Raw genomic sequence first — 18,265 nt, 5'->3', positions numbered from 1 at the left:
TCATCACCAACTGAAGATTTTCATCCCCCAGTATCCCTAATTTCCACTAAAGGCATGTTTTAGGCCTTGCTTTTGTTCCTGATCCCATGCCAGGCTTGGTCACAGTGATCTGGCATCACCTGCTTCATTTAAAAAGCTACTGCCACCTCTCAATGTAATGAAACTATTAAAAAAAAAAAGGCTTTATTTTGGGGGTACCTGGGTGGCTCAGTTGGTTAAGCATCTGATTCTTGATTTCGGCTGGGGTCATGATCTCAGGGTTGTGAGATCAAGCCCTGCGTGGGGCTCTGCCCTGGGCGTGGAGCCTGCTGAAGATTCTCTCTGCGCCACCCCCCCACACACGTGATTGCTTGAGTGCATGCGGTCTCTCTCTAAAAAAAAAAAAAATATTTCATTTTTAAGTGATCTCTGCACCCAACGTAGGGCATGAACCTACAACCCCAAGATCAAGTGTCACATGCTCTACTGACTGAGCCACCCAGATGCCCCAAGGTTATAAATCTTAAAGTTAGCACCTGGCCCAAAGTGCCTCAGACCCTCTCCTGGTTGGTAACAGATTGGAGAGTGTGTCACCCTGGTCCAGAGAGCCGGGGTCATTTGCCATGATTTCCTGGTTCTCACCCACCTTGAGTCTGTGGGCTGTTTTTCTGTCTGCTCGCCGTCTGGAAGTTTCCTGTAATTCATACCCGTTGGCTTGGTTTTCTCTTCCTGGAGAAGCTTAGTGTCCTTTTTATGCTTGGAGAGTTCACTGTGTTCACTTTCTGGGTTTTTTGTTTTGTTTTGTTTTGTTCTATTTTTTAATTAGAGAACTACAGAGAAGCATGAAGAATATCATAACAAATTCCCATGTATTTCCACACAAGTTTAATAAATGGTAACATTTGGTTATCATTTCAAGTTTTCTCAACCAAGGAAAACCATTACAGATCAGTTGGAAGCCCATCTTGTTCCTTTTCCAGGCCCTTCCCAACCTTCCCTAGAGGCAGGCACTCCAGTGAATTCAGTGGGTAGCCTTCCAGTTTATGTTTTTATACCTTATGTTATGCAAAATATAGTAGTGTTTTGCGCTTTTACATCTTTTAAATGATGTATCACATGAATGTAACTTGCTCACTTCACTCAGTCTCGGTTTTGAGATCTAGTCGTGTTGATACCATGCCCAGCACTGTCTTAGGCACTTCGAAACAGCGTAAATAAAGCAAATTCCTTTCTTCACGGTTTTTTATTCCTTGAGGGCTTGGGGCGGGGGTGGGGGATGCATATGCGGTATGAATGGACCACGATTTATTTAGCCCTTTCCTGACTGGTGCACGTCTATTTGCTCTGACAATCAATGCCCCAGAGGACAGCTCTGTGTGTCTCCTGGTGCCCAGGGACTGTGTATATGGTGTGCAAACTTTTCTCAAAGGGCCAGATTGCACATTTTTTAGGCTCATGAGCCATGTGGTCTGTCACAACTATTCATTTCAGTTCTGCCCTTCTTGAAAGCGGCTATAAACACTGGGGTTTGAATTTCATATGATGTTTACATGTTAGGAAAGACACTTTTGATTTTTTCCCCCAACCATTTAAAAATGTAAAACCCATTCTTGACTCGAGGTGTCCATATCTTGGCTCACAGGCTGAGTCTGCAACAAATGAGTCACCCCAGAGCCCTTTGAAAGATGCTCCAAGTCCAGTACCAGATGAAAACAGGAAGCGTGAGGGGAAGTCGCTGACCAGTTCTAGCCATTGAGAAACACCTGGGAAAGCCTTTAGGAAGCTGGAAGGCAGAATGACAGCCAGAGGTCTCCGGAGCCAGGCCCTTTGCCAGAAGATCATTCTGGTCTAGCTCGGCCTGTGCAACAGGGCCAGTAACAAGCCCTGCCTGTCTTTATCGTCCCATGGGTAGGGCTGACATCTGGATGGAGCCATCATCCTCCAAGAAGAACAGCTACCTGAACAGGAGGGTAGTGTAATGGGGACGGTGTGGGCTGGGGGAGCCTGACTGCACATCCCGCCTGGCTGGGCCACCGAGGCCTTCTGTGATCTGGGGCAAGACCCTTCCTTTCCCTGAGGCTGCCCCTTGTCTCTAACGGGAGTAATCCGCACCCCTCCACTCGGTTTGTAGGATGAAATGACGAAAAGTGTGATGGAAGATGCTTGACATACGAGAGGTGTCCAATAACTGCTAGCCAACATTTGGATTCTCTCCCCCACGGAATGGAGGCCAGGACACTTCCCGGGACGGGAGCAGCCCCCTACATCTTCTAACACTTCTGACCGCTGGAAAAGCTCATTCCTTCCGTTGAGCTGAAAACTCGCTGGCTGTGGCTTGCACTCCCTGTCCCACTTCCAGTCCCTGAGAGCAGACAACAACCCCCTCCTTCGCTTCCCCACTCAAGACAGCCCGTTTTCTTCAAGTTGTGATCCTGAGTCCTCTCGCCATTCTGGCCACCCTCGTTAGAATTAACAAACGTCCTACACATTTGAACTGTAAGTGAAGATAAGAGTCTGGGTCACTCACTCTGGCCGTGGGTGAGGAAGGCCAAACATTGGTTAAGAGATTCGATGGTTAAGGGGCGCCTGGGTGGGTAACTCGGTTGAGCGTCCAACTCTTGACTTTGGCTCCAGCCCTGCTCTCAGGGTGGTGGAATCAGGTCCGACATCGGCTCCATGCTCCCGGGGAGTCTGCTTGGGACTCTCTCTCCCTCTCCCTCTGCCCCTCCCCCTCCAAAAAATAATTTTTTTTTTTTTTTTAAAAAGAGTTTAAGACTGCAGCACAGGGCAGACCCTGGTTCTGCTACTTGGGCAAGTTACTCAACCTCTTTGAGGTAAGATTCATCTTCTGTAAAAGGGGAAATGGTTCTAGTACATTCCTCATAGACTTATTGAAAGGCCTACACCTGATAATGAATGGAGAGGACCAGCTGAGTCCTCTGGGGGTTCTTTGGGGGAGGGTGAAGGGGCGTGGCTGCGAAAGTGAATCTCCTGCCCTCCACAGCTCTAAACCCACCCCTCTGCTCTCGCAGAGCCGCGCACAGAGCTGGCCTCAGTCCGTGCACGGTGGCCAACCTGCATGAGGTGGAGTGAGGGGCCCCAGCCTCCCGGTGTACTGGGGACAAGAGACGGGAGGTGGACAGATCAGCAGGTGAAGTCCCTGCCAGCTTTGGCCACCAGGGGGCACCCCCGCCCCAGAGATGGCCTCACCCAGGCGGACACACCCACTCATCAGAAGGTGTCTGTTCCTTGGCTCGCGCTGAGGTAAATTGGGACAGAAAGTGACATCCTTGGGTGTGGTCGGCCGGACCTCTAGGCAGGCCCCATGGCCTGTAGGAAACCCTCAAGCCTGAGGTGAAGGCTCAGGCGGTAACTCTGAGTCGGCCAGCCATGACCCTGGGCAAGCAAGTCCCTCTCTGGCCCAGTCCACAGGGTGTAGAACAGACCCCAAGACTTGCACGGTTCTAGGATTCGAGGCTGGGGCAGTTCCTTCTTTCTCACCCCCAGCCCTCCTCCACCTCAGGGCAGCACACACTCGGGCAGGCGGGGAACCTGGCCAGGGAAGCCACGGGCCACAGACCTTCCCCCAGCTCCAAAGCGCTGGGACACCACTGGAGGGAGGGGAACCCCAGGGGGAGGAGGAGGAAGGGCAAGGTCAGGTGAACCAAGAGACCCAGAGCCTCAAGGGTCTTGCTTCATTTGGGACAGACATCCGGTTTCCTCTGGTTTCTGCCAGGATTCCGGGGGCTTAAGGGAATGAGTCACAGGGGGGATTGGGGAGTTCCCAGCTAACCAGTTCAGGACAGGAACCTGGGACGATGCCTATCAAAGTGTGGGGTGGAGACAGGAGGCAAGACCCCAATGTCCCTACCTCAGGCCCCTGGCCCCTCAGGAAGGGACTCGGGAAGGCAGCCTCCTGGGAGTTTGGGGGGTAGAAATGGGGGCAGCTAGGTTCTTCCCTCTCAGAATTTGGGGTCTCGGGAGCAGGTAGCTTGCGAATCCCAAGGGAGAGTGCAAGGGGGTTGCTCCCCCTGATCCGCCAGGGGAGGGAGGGAGGGAGGGGCCGCCTGGAGGCCTGCCTCTCCCCCCACACACAACCCTCCCGGGTCAGTCTGACCAGCCTCCAGCCTCCAGGACTTTTATCAGCGGCTCAGCCTTCGTTCAGCGGTTCTGATCAAACACCCTGGGGCAATTTCGGGCCTGGGTGGGGCTGAGGGGAGGAAGAGAGTTTGAGGGGGACTAGACGTCAAAGAAGGATCAGGGATTCCACAATTTCACAAAACTTTCGCAAACAGCTTCTTGTCCCAGCCCCCCTGCATTGTCCTGGACACCAAATTTGCATAAATCCTGGGAAGTCATTACTAAGCCTCCATCGTGGCACCAGGTAATTTCCTCCCAGGCCTCCATGGGCTTCTGTATAAAGGCCCTCTGGAGCCGGTCCCTGCCAGAGCCCAGAGCCTGCCGACCCACGCAGACCTTCTGCTCAGCCTGCTGCCCAGAGCCCCATGAAGCTGACGGGTGAGTGTCCTGGCCCCCAGGGAGGGAGGGAGGCTGGAGTGGCCGAGGGGCTGCGGGGCGGGGGGCGGGGGGCCCTGGACCCTGGCACGGGCCCCAGGTGGGAGCAGACCGCCTGTCTCCTGAGCGCCCCCCCGCCCCCGCTCTGCTCTCAGCCCTTCAGCTGCTGCTGTGGCACAGCGCACTCTGGCTAGTGCAAGAAGCCACCCCCCTGCGCCCGACCAGCTCGCTGCCCCAGAGCTTCCTGCTCAAGTGCTTGGAGCAAATGCGGAAGGTCCAGGCTGATGGCACAGTGCTGCAGGAGAGGCTGGTGAGTGAGAGGCACGGAGGGGACGCGGGTGCTGGACAGGGGTGCAGGAGGAAAGAAGACCCAGAGGGCAGAGCTGCAGGGAGGGAGGAAGGGGTGAAGGCTGAGGGAGGGGAAGGGAATGTCGAGAAGACATCATTAGGGAGGCGCGTGGGAGACCAGAGACCCAGGGGGACAGGGAAGAACATCAGGAGAGGTGGAGCCGTGGACGGCTGGCTAGGAACTGGGGGAAGAGTGTCTCGAGGACAGTGCCCGGATGGCCAGGATCGCAGCAGAGGGCAGAATGGGGCTGAGCAGCCCCGCAGGACTGGGAGAGGGATGCTGAGGGAGGGGAAGACCTTGGAGAAACGGGGAGGACTTGGGAAACAGGAGCAGCCGGGCCCCATCAGGTCCCCCTCACTCAGCATCCTTCCTGTCCCCAGTGTGCCACCCACAAGCTGTGCCACCCCGAGGAGCTGGTGCTGCTCGGACACGCTCTGGGCATCCCCCAGCCTCCCCTGAGCAGCTGCTCCAGCCAGGCCCTGCAGCTGGTGAGGTTCCGGAGGGGAGGAAGGGGCGGAGGGGAGGGAAGAATGGTCTGGAAGTCTCTCTGGACCTCTGGGCCTTGAAAGGAGTGCCCCAGGCAGCAGCCCCTAACTCCCCTACTCCGCCCTCCCCCCCCCAGACGGGCTGCCTGCATCAACTCCACAGCGGCCTCGTCCTCTACCAGGGCCTCCTGCAGGCTCTGGCGGGGATAACCCCCGAGTTAGCCCCCACCTTGGACATGCTGCAGCTGGACATCAGCGACTTTGCTTTCAATATCTGGCAGCAGGTAAGCCCCCCTGGGAGCGGCAAGTGTTAGGGGCCTGGACTGAGCTGGTCCCCAAAGACCAGGCTGCAAGCCTGGGGGTCCCAGTTCTTTAGGGCCAGGGTGGGAGCCTTCTCAGGGCCCTCTTGCTGCCAGCCCTTCCCCACCCTCCCTAAGTTGAGGGCGGGAGCTGGGTCCCTGGGCCCTGATGCAGACCTGGGTTCAAGGCCACCATTAACCGTGTGGCCTGAAGGGCCCGCAGCCCTTCGCATTTCCTTAATCACGCCCACTCAGCAGGGCCTGAGTGCTGATCTCCTCTTTGCCCCCACAGATGGAAGAGCTGGGGCTGGCCCAGGCAGTGCCGCCCAGCCAGGGCACCACGCCAACCTTCACCTCGGCCTTCCAGCGCCGGGCCGGAGGGGTCCTGGTGGCCTCCAGCCTGCAGAGCTTCCTGGAGCTGGCCTACCGCGCTCTGCGCTGCTTTGCCAAACCCTGAGCAAAACCCTCCCCAACCAGTGTATTTATCTTTATTTAATATTTATGCTTATTTAAATCTAATATTTAAAGACAAGGAAGAGCAGGACGGAGCCCCGGTCTCTCGGGTCCTTCCTGCCGTCTCCAAGTTCCATTCTCCTGCTTGTGGCAGGGAGAAAAGCCCCCGCCTTCCTGTCTCCCCTGGACTGGGAGGTAGCTATAGGTAAATACCACGTATTGAGTTCCTGTGACTGCTCCCTGGCCTGACTCCACGGTGGGCACTGGGAAGAACCCCAGTGAACTCCTTACCCCAGCGGTACCCACCTTGAGGCCCCTGGAAGCATCAAGAAGTCTCCCATGTGGGAGACAAGACAACCCTGTTTAATATTTAAACAGCAGAGTTCCCCTCCTGGGTCCCCCTTGCTCTGGCCTCGCCAGCTTGGCTTGCGCATGCCCCGTGCGCATGCCCGTGCGCCAGATCTTGCTTCTCCGCACGTCCCCTTCGCCACCAGCATTAGGCCCCGCGGGAGGTGGCCAGAGCGGGGAGGCTTGACCCTGGGGTCCCACGAATTTGCTGGGGGGATCTAGTTTTTAAGATGTTTTCAGGAATATTTTGACTTCCAGTATGGGGAGCCTGGGCATCGTTGACGTTTCTCATCTTTCTGGATGCCCTCGAGCAACAATGACAGGCTCCTGATGCCTGCCCCAGCCTCACTAGGGTCAGGATTCTGACTCTTCAAGGGCCGGGCAGAGGCTCATGTATCGGCCTTGCTGGGGGGGTGGGGGGTGGGACTGGGAGTGTGGGAGGGGAAGATGTGGGGGGGTTTACCTGACGGGGTATATGAGAGGAATGCTCAGCTCTTCACTCTCCACCTCTGCCCCCACTTTCTCACTGTAGCCAAACTTTGTGATAATAAAATATTTTGTCTCCACTAAGTGTCTTTTCCTCCTTCTTGAGTCCAGCTGGTGCCCAGCCAGGGGTGGGGGGGCGGGGAGTTGAATGGTGAATGAGGCCAAGGGGAGGGAAAGAGGAGGTGCAGTGAGGAAGGGGGCAGTCCTCTAGCTCATCAACATTGACGCCTTTGGCCCGGATTTCTCTTGTACCTACTCTTTGCAAGCACTGGGCTGAGTGTTAGGGACATGGCAGTGGACAAGGCAGGCAAGGTCCCTGCCCTCACGCAGGCCCAGCCTAGGGGAAGACAGAAGGCAGACGGGCCACCATACTGGGAGAGGAGAACGTGGGGTTGGGGGCAGGGGGGAGTCTTAATAGTCCAGACACAGACAGACACTGAAGCAAGGGAGGATTTAATATTTGCCATCTTCCATAAACTCCTGCCCATCTGCGCTCACCGTTGCCCACAGAGATAGAATGAGAAGGGCCTTGGGGCACCTGGGTGGCTCAGTCATTAAGCGTCTGCCTTCAGCTCAGGTCATGATCCCGGGGTCCTGGGATCGAGCCCCTCATCAGGCTCCCTGCTCGGTGGGAAGCCTGCTTCTCCCTCTCCCTCTCCCCCCCTGCTTGTGTTCCCTCTCTCACTGTCTCTCTCTGTCAAATAAATAAATAAAAATCTTAAAAAAAAAAAAACGAGAGGTGCCCTTCACAGATCAGGATCTGAGTTCAAGGTGACAACTTGGGTCAGAACTCAAATTCCCGGCCCTGCACTTCTCTCCCTCAAGTTCTGCCTCTGACCGGGCCGGGAGCAACCTCATGCCACCCGTCCCTTTCCCGCTGGTCTCAGCCTCACGGGGCGGGAGGGCAGGTGCGTGTGTGAGAGAGCAGCAGAGAGTGGAGGGGCCGCTTCACATCACAGGCTGGAGGCACTCCTCTCCGTGTCCTCAGGCGAAGACGCACCTGTGGTTCCAGGGTGCCTCCACCAGACCCGGGAGAGTCCAGATGGCCAACCGGTCCCCCATTTCAGGGCTTCCCCTGGGCTCCTCAGGCGCCTCCCACTTCCCCTCTCCATCTGGCTCCTTAGAAAGGAAGGTCTGGCTGAGCAGGGCCAGAACCCCCAGCTGCGTGGCTCAGAGCCCTCCCTCACTGCTTGGTCCTGAAGAAACCGGGGCTTGGAGATGTGTGGAGAAGACAAGCAAGGGTTAAAGAGATCCTGCCCCTCATCGCCCAGTCCTCTTCTGGAGACTGATCAAACTCGGGGCCAGTCAGGCTCTGGGTGGGGCTGGCTCTAGTGGGAGCGGGTCAGAAGAACAGGACACCCTACCCCAGCACCAGTGGGGCCTTTCGCCAAAGCCTCTCCCTTCTCAGAGTTAAGTCTGACTTTGGGGTGTGGGGGTAGGCGGCACACGCGCATGTTGACTCCTTGTCGCCCAGTGCGGGTGTGAGGAAGGGAAGCCCTGCCCCTGCAGAGTGGACAGACACAGGAGCCTGAGCCCAGCCCTCCTCCGCGCACCCCTCCCGCCCCCCTCAGCCACAGTACTGAGCCTCTGCCTAGGCCACAGCACATGGGATTCAAGGAGAAGATGTTTCCTGCCTCCATGGGACGCAGGCACTGATACCACTTGGGACTCTCACACAGGGACCCCCAAAGATCTTTATTTACAAATGAGCCGAGGGGAACTTCCCTCATGTGTTACAAAAATATAAATATACATACTCTGCACCTGCAAAGTTCCCAGAGCTACATCTACTGTTGGGAGGGGGAGGCAGGCAAGGCAGGGATGTGGGGTGCTGAGGGCCCTGGGCTAAAAGCCAGGCTGCACACACTCTTTAGGTGCTGGCTGTGGGCAGAGGAAATTATGAAAGAAACTGGGAGACGTCTTAAGAGATCAGATGTCAGGAGAGGGGAATGATCTGGAAATGACACAGGGCTCTTACATCACGTGGATATGAGCAATGATGTCTCATCTTTCCTCACTGTTCCCTTCTGAGGCACCTGGGGCTGTGGTCCCCCAGACGGCCCCTGCGGCCACCCCAAGCCCGTCAGAGCGCAGCAATGGCCTTGGCAGCCACCTGGCGGCCCAGGGACAGGCTGAGGTCCGTGATGGCCAGAACCACCTTGGGGCTGGACATGGCTGACACCTTCACCAGTTCTGATACCTGCCACAGACAGACAAATGGCTGCTCGCTGGGGCTGCCTGGTGGTGGCTGCCATGTCCGGGGAGGAAGGGCTCCTACTCCGAGGGTTGCCCCTAAACCCCAGGCTCTGCTGCCCCCATCTGAGCTGCGGGGGGCGGGGGGGGCCCGCCCGCGCCCGGGGTGAAGCACTCACAGTGGTAAAGGGCATGAACTGCAGGATGCTGCCCCGGCTGCCCTGCTCCAGGCAGTCCACACACTCCTCCATGAACCACTGCACAAACTGAGTGTGCGGGCCGGCGGTCCGCGACCCCAGGATGGAGGAGATGAGCAGGAACAGGTTGGCTGCACGGAATGGGGGGAGAGGGAGCACTCGTGAGTAGGGTCTGAGAAGACGTGAGGCTGGGAGGTGGCGGCACAAAAAGCAAATGTGAAAGGAAAGTGAACCGGGGGGGAGAGGGACTGAATGGGGGCCTGGGGGTGACAGGAGAGCCAGCGCCTGGAGAGATGGAAGAACAAGGTGGGGACACTAACAGGGGTGAAGGGGCACCAGGCGGCCCCCCTCCAGCTGCCAAGGCCTCAGCCCCCTGGGCCGGAGGGCGGTGGGAGGACTCACCCAGGACTCGGTTCAGCGGGTCTCTCATATTAACCGTGTGCAGCTGGGAGGCTGACAGGGAGCTGCTCATGGAGCGGTCGGCTGTGGGGCCAAGTGGAGGGAGGCTGAGGGAAAGGCCCCCTAGCTTCAAAACCCCTCTGCCCTGGGGACGCCCTCGTCCGGCGGGTGTGGAGCCCCCCGCCCCGGGGTAGGGGAGGGTCCAGGATCCAGAGTCACAGAGGGGCCCTGAATACAGATATCTCAGAGGGAGATGAGAGAGAACATTTGGTGAGCACTGCCAGACTCGTCTCCGGGCTACACACAGATCAGGCCGCATAATCCTCATACCCCCACTTCACGGACAAAGAAACCGAGACTCAGATTTGCTGAGTAACCAGCCAAAGGTCATAAGGTTTGTGGGTGGCAGACGTAGCATCTTTCCTCTACTCAACTGCACAGTTGGTGCCCTAATGCCCAGAAGGCCTTAGAGAAACTTCTAGACTCAAGAGAAATTTCTGGAAACAGGAAAAATTAAATGCCACAGAAGAAGCCCTTGGCAGGGAGAGGTAATAACATCAAGGGGAGCCTGAGGGGGAGGGGTGCTCTTTAGGCAGGAAGAGTGGGGAGCCGCCCCAGCCCCAGCCCAGGCCGCAGGGCCTGTTTCAGGGGAAGGAAGGACAGAGCTGGTGAGTCAATGGCAGACTGTGCCCGAGGTAGTGAACTCACTTGTGGTGAGTTAAGGGTAGGGAAGGGACAGCGGTGTGTCCAGGGCTGGGCTGGGGTCTGGACAGAAGAGCTTCAGTCTCTTGGGAGAGGTGCCCGGCAACCTCTCTGGTCTCTCCGCAGGTAGAAAACAGAGCAGCAGTGGGGGGGCAGAATGGGACAAACTCCCACCACACTCTGACCAGGAAAGACGCCGGCGGCCGGGTTCTACGCCAAGCAGCTTTCCCAGGCAGAAGTGAGTTCCCAGGAAAGGAGGAGCCCACCCGGCCCAGTCCTCATGCTCACTGGGACTTGAAAGGATGTTGGCGTCTTCCTCATTGGAGCTCAGCAGTCGCATCAGCTTTGAGGGCTGCATGTCATCCAAGGGGAAGAGACTGATATAATCCTGGAGGGTGAGAGAGTCACTATTACCCACTAGGCCCCAAATTTCCCATTACCAGAGAAGAGAGCTAGAGCTCATACAGGAGGAAAAGTCCGGTCACCACAGGCCTCGGCTGGCATCTCCAGTAGGGCCAGCTTCCCTCACCCTCCCACAACCCTAGTGAGACACCCCCCTCACACAGTCACCCCTGGAGACGCTCAACCAGCTGAGCCGCGACGCAGCCGCCCAGGGGCAGGGCCTGGGCCTGGGCAGGTGCCTCTTACCTGCAAAAGGCTCAGCAAATGTCTGCTGAGCACATGAACAAGTGAACAGAGGGGTCCCCTACCTCGATGTCTTCACGGTGTCTCTTCTTTTGGCGGGAGGACGCCTGTCCCTTATGGGAGGAATAGGAACTCAGGGCACACCAGACGGCTAGCCTGGCAAAGGGTTCCAGGAAAAGACGGTAAAGTCAGGGGGCCCCAGAGAGGGCTTCTGTGCCGGGGCTGACAGGGCTCCCCCCACAGCCCAGCCTCCCAGGGCGGCCCGAGGTGAGGGGCACCCGGCACTGTGCCGTGGGGACCTGCGGCTCCGAGAGAATCCTACTTGGCAAGAGCAGTGCCGGGGGGGTCCATGAGGCTGTGCCACTTGGAGGAATCGGTGAGCAGCCCCGGCAGGATATGGCCCAGGAGGACCAGGGTCACTTGCTGCATGTCCAGACAGAAGACGGAGTAGAGCAGCTCCACCGCCCGCAGCGTGTGCTCCTTCCGCGTCTCCTTCAACAGCTCCTGTAAGGGCGGGGCAGGGAGATGAGGACCTGAGGGCTCCAAACACGGGGTTCTCTGAGAGGGGACACAGGGGCGGCCCCAGGTGCAGCTCCATCCCTCACTCCGCATCAGCCTCTGGCCACCGCTCCCTGAGGAGGTGGCCCCCCTCAGAGCCCAGGAGCCCCAAGACTGAGCCCCGCGGACCAGGCTGGGTGTAGGATGCTGGTTCTGCCTGGTATTCTCTCAGCTGTCTCCCTGAGTCTGAGGAGACCTGCTCCCCAAGCCTACTAGGTCTCCCAGGTACCTTAATCAGGTTGTTGCAGAACCAGTAGACACCTCCCATGTGCAGCAGGGTGTCAAAGATGTGGATGGAGCGGCTGTCCACCCAGCCCTTCTCCAGCACCTTGGCGAATATGTCCGTCAGCACCTCCTTGATGGGCCGCTTGGGGGGCAGCAAGTTCCAGTAGGGCATTGTGTCCACGCCCGTGGACGGGAACTTGATCTGGGTGGCTGTCTGCTGTAGCACGTCAGCACACATGTGCTCCAGGATCGAGCTCATGATCACCACCCTAGGGGATGGGGAGAGGACCTGACGTTTAGGTTCAGGCAATACCAGGTTCAAGAACGGAGCAAACATCCAGGCCAGACTTTTCCCAGGACTTGAGTTACGGAAATATTCCTGGGGAATTAACCCCATTCTTCGCCGAGGGAGGAGACGAGAGGAAGTCACAACCCCCTAGCAGACCTGACCCCACCAGTCCGGCTTCTGGCAGGCCGCTCACCTGCTGGGCACAAAGCCTGGGGTGGGGGGAGCAGTTTGCTCTCCTTCCCCAGGTTATTCCAGCGATATATTCATATTTCCTCTCTCACTGTCTCCAACTCCCCCCATCCCCCAGACCTGAGCCCTGCCAATCCCTGGACATAAATAAATATAATCACTTCCCTCTGCGCTGAGTGCTGGGGGGAGGGGGGGGTCCCCGCCCAGCCCTGGCCTCCTCCCAAAGTAAACTGTTACTTCCAGGACAGGGGCCCAAGGGCTGCCCCACTCGACTCTTCCCGGCCTTTGGTAGCTGGGCAAACAGAAGCGTATATCCAGGAGTGTTCTCACGAGCAGTCTTTGACTGAGTTAGCGCTCAGACCGGGGTGAGTGCTCACTGCTCCTGGAGCCCTGGGTGGGTCTAAGAGCTGCTGCGACTCTCAGCGCCGCTTTCCCACCTGCATGAGGCACCCACGGGTGTCCCATTGTTCCTCACCCAGGGTCAGGGTCAGGGTGCTTAGCACGGATTCTGTCAGAGCAAACCCTCCATTACTTGTGGGAGGAAGGACGTGAGGGAAGAAGAGAGAAGGAGGGAGGAAAAAGGTCACAACCTCACAGACCCTCTCCCACCACATCTTGGCACGATGTTCCCACTTCCCCCCTCTAAGGCACCTGGGTGGCTACCTGGGGACTCCTCTCTCCTAGCTTACTGGTTGTGCATGCTCCCTGCATCGCAGCACTATTCCCAACAGCCAAGAGGTGGAAACTACCCAAGTGTCCATCCACTGATGCATGGATAGACAAAACGTGGCACATACATACAATGGAATATTATTCTGAAGGGAATTCTGACACAGGCTACAACATGGATGAACCCTGGGAACGTTATGCTAAGTGGAACACGCCGGCACAGAGAGACAAGCACTGCAGGATTCCACTTACGTGGGGTACCTAGAGTAGTCAAATTCAGAGAAACAGAAAGTAGAATGGTGGTTACCAGAAGCTAAGGGAGGTAAAAGGGGTGAACTGTTACTAAACGGGTACAAAGTCTCAGATTTACAAGACGAAAAGGTTCCAGAGATCTGTTTCACAACAATGTGAATACCTCACACTGCTGAACTATATACTGAACTAAGATAGTAAATGCTATGTTAGGTATTTTTTACCACAATTTAAAAAAGAACAGTTATTGGATGGGGAAATCAACCACCACCACCGAACTCCACACGGATGAAGTCACCAGGGAGGTCCTCCAAGCCTCTGAAAAGCCAAGGCAGCAAAACGTCACAAGAGGGAGGCGGGGGGAGGTTGACGAGGGTGGGCGGGCCCAAGGCTCACAGCTCTGTGGATGGGCTCCCGGTGCCTATGCCGGGCCACGGCTAAGACCACCACTCCGTTCTGGTGAGCTAGCTCTCCGCAACCTGAGCTCTTTGAAGACAGGAATCACAGCAATTCGGGGGCTGTGTTTCTGGGACACAGCAGGTGCCGGGTCATAAACACTCCTGGCACAGAGACACACACTCAGTGTTGCCGAGTCAGTGCGTGAACACACAAATAAGAATGCGAGTGAGGGAGGAGCCCGTCTGGGAACGTTAAGAGGAGCGGGGGCCACTGGCTACTGGGGGTGCTGCCCGCTCGCGGCAGGCCCTCCGCGCTCCCGGAGGGAGGGGACGGGTTACTGACCTCTCGTTGTAGAACTGCAGAGTGTTCTCACTGTACAGCGGCCCCGCCAGCTGACGGATCATCTGCAGCGACTTCTCACGCTCGTCCAGCCCCAGCATCCGCACGTGGGCCACGAGCCAAGCCACAGCACACACTGCCAGACTGCACACCTTCCCCTTGATATTATCTGTGATTTTCTGGGGGGAGGGGAAAGGGTGACTGAGGCCACGCTCTCCCCCTCCCTGACCATCACTTTCCCCAGCCTCTGTGGGCAGCTGAGTGTCGCAGGTGGAGTCCTGGACCGCATCCCACGCCTGTTCCCCACAAGTACGCTTTTCCCAAAGTTACCTGGGTGGGAGGGAGTGGCTAAGCCTATGTTGATCTTACAAGGAAGATCAACATCCAAGCATGAGCTCCTGGATTTAAGAGTCTTCTTATTCTTATAAAGTGTAACAAGCTATCAAACACTGGCTCTGTGTCTCAGGGAAGAAAGAAGGCTGCTGGAAAGGTGGGGCTACCTGGATGGACTCGAAGGCCAGCACCCCATTCTCCCAGGCATTGAGGATCTCCAAGATGGCCGCTGAAATGCTGAGACAGGCTTCGTGCCACTTCATCTGCCTACGAGGGGGTGGGGTGGGAGAAAAATCACCACGGGGGAGTGTGGGATGGACTGAGGGAGAGGGTCTTGGCCTGCCCCCACCGCCACCCTTGGAGCGGGTGCCCGGCCACTGACACCAGCTTCATCTCCGAGGAGTTGTTGAGCAAGGCCACCAAGGACTCCACTTTGGTGGAGTCAGGCCAGAAGCAGGGGTGGTCAGGGTTCAGGATTTTGCCCTCCTCAGGCATGCAAGTCTGCATCCACGTTTCAAAAAAGGGCACCTGTGCTCCTGTGCTCGACTCGGACAGAATCACCTAGGAAAGGAAGGGGGCGTCAGCAGCCAGTGCCCTGTGCCTCAGTTTCGTGCCCCACTGCTTCTACTTTCCAGCCTGAAGAACTGAAGACGAACTGGTTGAAGGGAGAAAGACGGGGGGCTGTGCTGCCACCCAGTGGTGGGTGTGGATGCAGCACTGAAGGATTCAGGATGTGACACGGGGGGTATCCGTGGACCCGCCAAGGGTGGGGGCACCTGCGTTCTGCAGGCAGCAGAACGAACTGGCTTGGGAGACCAGGGAGCCAAGTTACTGGTCACTTCCTTCCCCGTCTCCCCGCCCCTAATCCTGGTGCCCCTAATCCTGACTGTTCTCTTCTCACTCACCTCTGAACCATAGGTCTGGGCCACATGGCACAACATGAGGAAGGAGATGTCGAAGAGCAAGGCGCGAACGGAGGCTGCTTTGGCTACGGAGAACAAGATGGCTGACCCCACAGCCCCAAACAGGGCCCAGAGCCCTCAGCTGAATCAGGAGGGGATCAGGATTTGCCTCAAGGAAGGTCAGTGACCAAGTGGCTCCTTCAAAGCTCTGAGGCTCAGAATCCTTTTCTTGAGTCTCAATTAGAACATCATCCCTTCCTTGGAATCAAAGACTCCGGAGACCCTCCTTCTTCCCCGTACCCAACCAAACCATAAAGGGGGAGGGCAAGAGCAGTGCTGGTTTTGGAAGAACCCTTTTCCCAGCATTCCCGTCAAGGCTCCCCAAAAGCTTCAGTCAGTCATTGCTCAGAGGAGAAAAGAGCCTCCCCAGGAGGAGCAACGGGCCCTCTGCCCTCCCCTGTTCTCTCCCTCCACCACCCCTCCCACAGGGCCGGGCCTGGGGGTGCACGGAGCTGACTCACCGAGTTCTTCATTGCCGTGTGTCGTAAATTCATTCAAACTGGGGGAGGAATGGAGACAGGTCACAGCAAGCAGGGCAGGGGGTCAGGGGGCTACACCTGTCCGGAAGGCATCACTAGAGTCTGAATTAGGGTTTAAACTTAAAATGAACACCACCGCTACACAGAAAAAAATGCTGTTTTTAAAAGATTTCCAAGGCAGGGCGCCTGGCTGGCTCGGTCAGTAGAGCATATGACTCTTGATCTCAGGGCTGTGAGTCTGAGCCCCACGATGGGTGTAGAGATTAGTTAAAAATCTTAAAAAAAAAAAAAAAAAAAAAAAAGATTTCCAAGGCCCAGAGAATGGCTCACTGGATGGAACAAAGTTCTATATATAAAATTCCGGGGCAACCAAAAAAGTCAACAGTGTTTGAGAGCCCCTTATTAACAACTGGGCGCACCCGAATCCCTCCACGCCCACCATTCGATGCCTCTCGTCTCATCAAACACCTCCACCTCATGCTCAGCTGCAAAGAAAAGAACACTTGATACCCAAAGACCTGGCCCTTCCCCCAGAGTCTCCCACTGGGATGCTCTGGCTTGCCCTGGGCCTCCCCAGGGAGACCCAGACCCCAGTGCCTTGCTCCAATTCTGCTACTCCCTCCTTCAGACCTGCCTCCACGACCCCGGACAGGGGCCCAGCCTGCCCTTACTTGATGAATTTCCGGGCGAAGGATTTAAGCTTCCCAGTGGCAGCAGCGGCAGCCAGCAGCAGATCCAGACTCTTCCCGGACAGCATGTGGCCCAGGACTCCAAGCAGGCCCTCTGGGGACTTAGAGTGGTCTGCATCCATCGTCTGGGGACAGGACAGGAAATCAAGTCCTGAAGAACTGCAGAGCCCCCGAGATACAGCCTAACCACAGCTTCCCTCTCTGCATGTCTCCATTAAATGGCATACCACAACCTACATCTGCAATTCAATCTACATCTTTCTGACTCCAGTCTGGAAAACCATTTCCCAAATCTATCCTTGCTCTCTGACCCATCCCTCCCAACTAAACTGCGATCGTGGCAGTGGGGGTGGGGAGGGTAAGATTCTCCACTGCTTCTGAGAGAGCAGGTGGAAGCCCCCCTACCACAGACCCTGCCTTCCAAGTAATGCTCAACAAATGTGAGTTTTCAATGGCAGCTTCCCTGCCTTGCCTGTTTCTCTACTTTCAAAGTAACTACACATAAAAGCCAAAAGACAGGGAGGTCTATGGCCTCAGTTTATTTATCTGGAAGCAGAGGCAAAAGTAGAAAAAAGGAAGAGATGACCCTGGAGGCAAGGGAAGGGCACACTCACCTTAAGGATATTTGTGACAGTGGGTTCCGCCCGGAGAATCAGCCCAGGATTGGGCTGGATGTTGGCATTTTCTCCTGATTTCAGCTGGGGTGCATGCTCCCGGTCTGCTGCGCTGTGGCCAGAAGCCGTTGGCCAAGAGAAGGGAAAAGAAACGGAGATTGATTCATGACGTGCTCCCTAGTCCGGCCCCAGAGGCAGAGGCTCAGGGAAGGTGGCGAGCACAGGAGAACCTCTGGGGGCGGGGTGATGTTTATGAAAGCATATCCACTGTTGCAACTGCTTCAGTCTGTCACTAGGTAATTACCTCAATTTTGAAAGTTCACGAGATTAAAGGAAGATTTAGGATTTTTACTTTGCTCACAAAGGAGGGTGGGAACTCAAGTGCAGCCCATAAGGGTGCAGAAGCCAGTGTCTGCTGCTCCTGGTAACCCCAGGCAGGGCCCCAGACACCTGCACTGGGGGGTGGGGGAGGCACCCAGTGCTCCAGGGTGGACACGAGGGAAGGAGAGCAAGCAGCCCCTCGGCCAGCCCGAGGGAGCTCACGCTTACCGCTTGGCCATGAGGTTGGTCACACTGGCTTCAGACAGAAGCCCCTGCTTGCTACATTCTTGGAGTAGGAATTTTGTACAGTCACAGCTGTGAGGGGAAAAAGATCATGAGGGGCCGGGGCACACGGCAGGGATTATTGAGGGGAGGGAACCATAGGCACCTGCCTGGTCTCCTCCCTCCTTCAGAAGGAAGAATGTTTTGAGTGCCTGAGGGATGGGAGATGGGCTCAGGCACTCAAGGGCCTGAAGGGGCTCAGGCTGCTGCCTCCTGCCCCTGCCAAGGGGCACGAACCAGGTGACAGCCCCCTGAGGTCTGTTTGGCACAGAGGAGCAGGGGAAGAGCCCTTAACACCTTCTAGTAGAGCGGGGGTGAGCAGGGGAGTTCGTACTTGCAGCGCTGGTCAGCTTTGTCCAGCAAGGGTGTGAGCTTCAGCAGGAACTCAAAAGCACAGCTGACGTCCTCGGTAAAGTCCTACAAAGAGCCAGGGGCTGCCATCTGGCTTCTAGGCCCTCAAGTCCACCCATAGCTTGTGATGCAGGCTCACAAGGACACCCCGCTGGATAGAAACCCTGACAAGCCGGTCACGCCCACCACCGGCTTGCCGTGACACGACAGGGCGGAGTGTAGAGGACCAGCACTCTACACCAGCCCTGGTCACCTTGGCCACCT

At 56.7% G+C, this 18,265-nt stretch overlaps 2 protein-coding genes and 1 non-coding gene across 9 annotated transcripts in view; 1 reads left to right on the top strand and 2 right to left on the bottom strand.

Moving 5' to 3' along the window:
* The first annotated feature begins 4,472 nt into the window (after positions 1–4,472).
* CSF3 (colony stimulating factor 3) lies at positions 4,473–6,084 on the top strand. 4 transcript variants are annotated; one of them, XM_028089775.1, is made up of 5 exons: positions 4,473–4,497; positions 4,650–4,804; positions 5,224–5,331; positions 5,466–5,612; positions 5,920–6,084. In XM_028089775.1, the coding sequence occupies exons 1-5, from the start codon at positions 4,485–4,487 to the stop codon at positions 6,082–6,084; spliced, it is 588 nt and encodes a 195-aa protein (XP_027945576.1). In that variant the 5' UTR covers positions 4,473–4,484. The 4 variants fall into 4 exon arrangements, with proteins under 4 accessions (XP_027945576.1, XP_087883426.1, XP_087883428.1 ...); XM_088027300.1 differs by having other exon boundaries at positions 4,650–4,811; positions 5,222–5,331; XM_088027302.1 differs by lacking the exon at positions 5,224–5,331.
* A 2,506-nt stretch (positions 6,085–8,590) lies between these two features.
* The window catches only part of MED24 (mediator complex subunit 24), a 29,381-nt gene continuing 19,706 nt past the window's right edge, over positions 8,591–18,265 (bottom strand). For all 4 annotated transcript variants that reach the window (XM_028089878.2, XM_028089881.2, XM_028089880.2 and 1 more), the window contains 16 exons: positions 17,985–18,067; positions 17,597–17,683; positions 17,048–17,159; positions 16,416–16,558; positions 15,727–15,764; positions 15,209–15,291; positions 14,686–14,864; positions 14,471–14,570; positions 13,974–14,149; positions 11,838–12,102; positions 11,373–11,554; positions 11,116–11,206; positions 10,694–10,793; positions 9,707–9,787; positions 9,287–9,435; positions 8,591–9,114 (listed from right to left, as the gene is read on the bottom strand). In XM_028089878.2, coding sequence (XP_027945679.1) covers positions 8,998–9,114; positions 9,287–9,435; positions 9,707–9,787; positions 10,694–10,793; positions 11,116–11,206; positions 11,373–11,554; positions 11,838–12,102; positions 13,974–14,149; positions 14,471–14,570; positions 14,686–14,864; positions 15,209–15,291; positions 15,727–15,764; positions 16,416–16,558; positions 17,048–17,159; positions 17,597–17,683; positions 17,985–18,067 — 1,986 coding nt within the window. In that variant the 3' untranslated portion in view covers positions 8,591–8,997. The remainder of the gene's footprint in view (positions 9,115–9,286; positions 9,436–9,706; positions 9,788–10,693; positions 10,794–11,115; positions 11,207–11,372; positions 11,555–11,837; positions 12,103–13,973; positions 14,150–14,470; positions 14,571–14,685; positions 14,865–15,208; positions 15,292–15,726; positions 15,765–16,415; positions 16,559–17,047; positions 17,160–17,596; positions 17,684–17,984; positions 18,068–18,265) is intronic.
* On the bottom strand, positions 15,370–15,473 carry LOC114198513 (small nucleolar RNA SNORD124). Its single transcript, XR_003607128.1, has one exon. It is a non-coding gene; the product is annotated as a small nucleolar RNA SNORD124 (small nucleolar RNA).

The sequence above is a fragment of the Eumetopias jubatus genome, unplaced genomic scaffold (genome assembly GCF_037043125.1).
Source record: "Eumetopias jubatus isolate StellerSeaLion01/CBP00866 unplaced genomic scaffold, mEumJub1_p1.0 scaffold_10, whole genome shotgun sequence".
Classification (NCBI taxonomy): domain Eukaryota; kingdom Metazoa; phylum Chordata; class Mammalia; order Carnivora; family Otariidae; genus Eumetopias; species Eumetopias jubatus.
Note: the sequence above shows the minus strand (reverse complement) of the source record. Positions and strands in the feature narration are given on the sequence as shown.

What these genes read in the sequence shown, in the direction of transcription:
- CSF3 (XM_088027300.1), top strand. An exon ending in GCAGGAGAGGCTGGTGAGTG is followed by an intron (nt 4,812 to 5,221) that starts AGAGGCACGGAG and finishes CTTCCTGTCCCC; the next exon opens with AGTGTGCCACCCACAAGCTG. An exon ending in CCAGCCAGGCCCTGCAGCTG is followed by an intron (nt 5,332 to 5,465) that starts GTGAGGTTCCGG and finishes TCCCCCCCCCAG; the next exon opens with ACGGGCTGCCTGCATCAACT.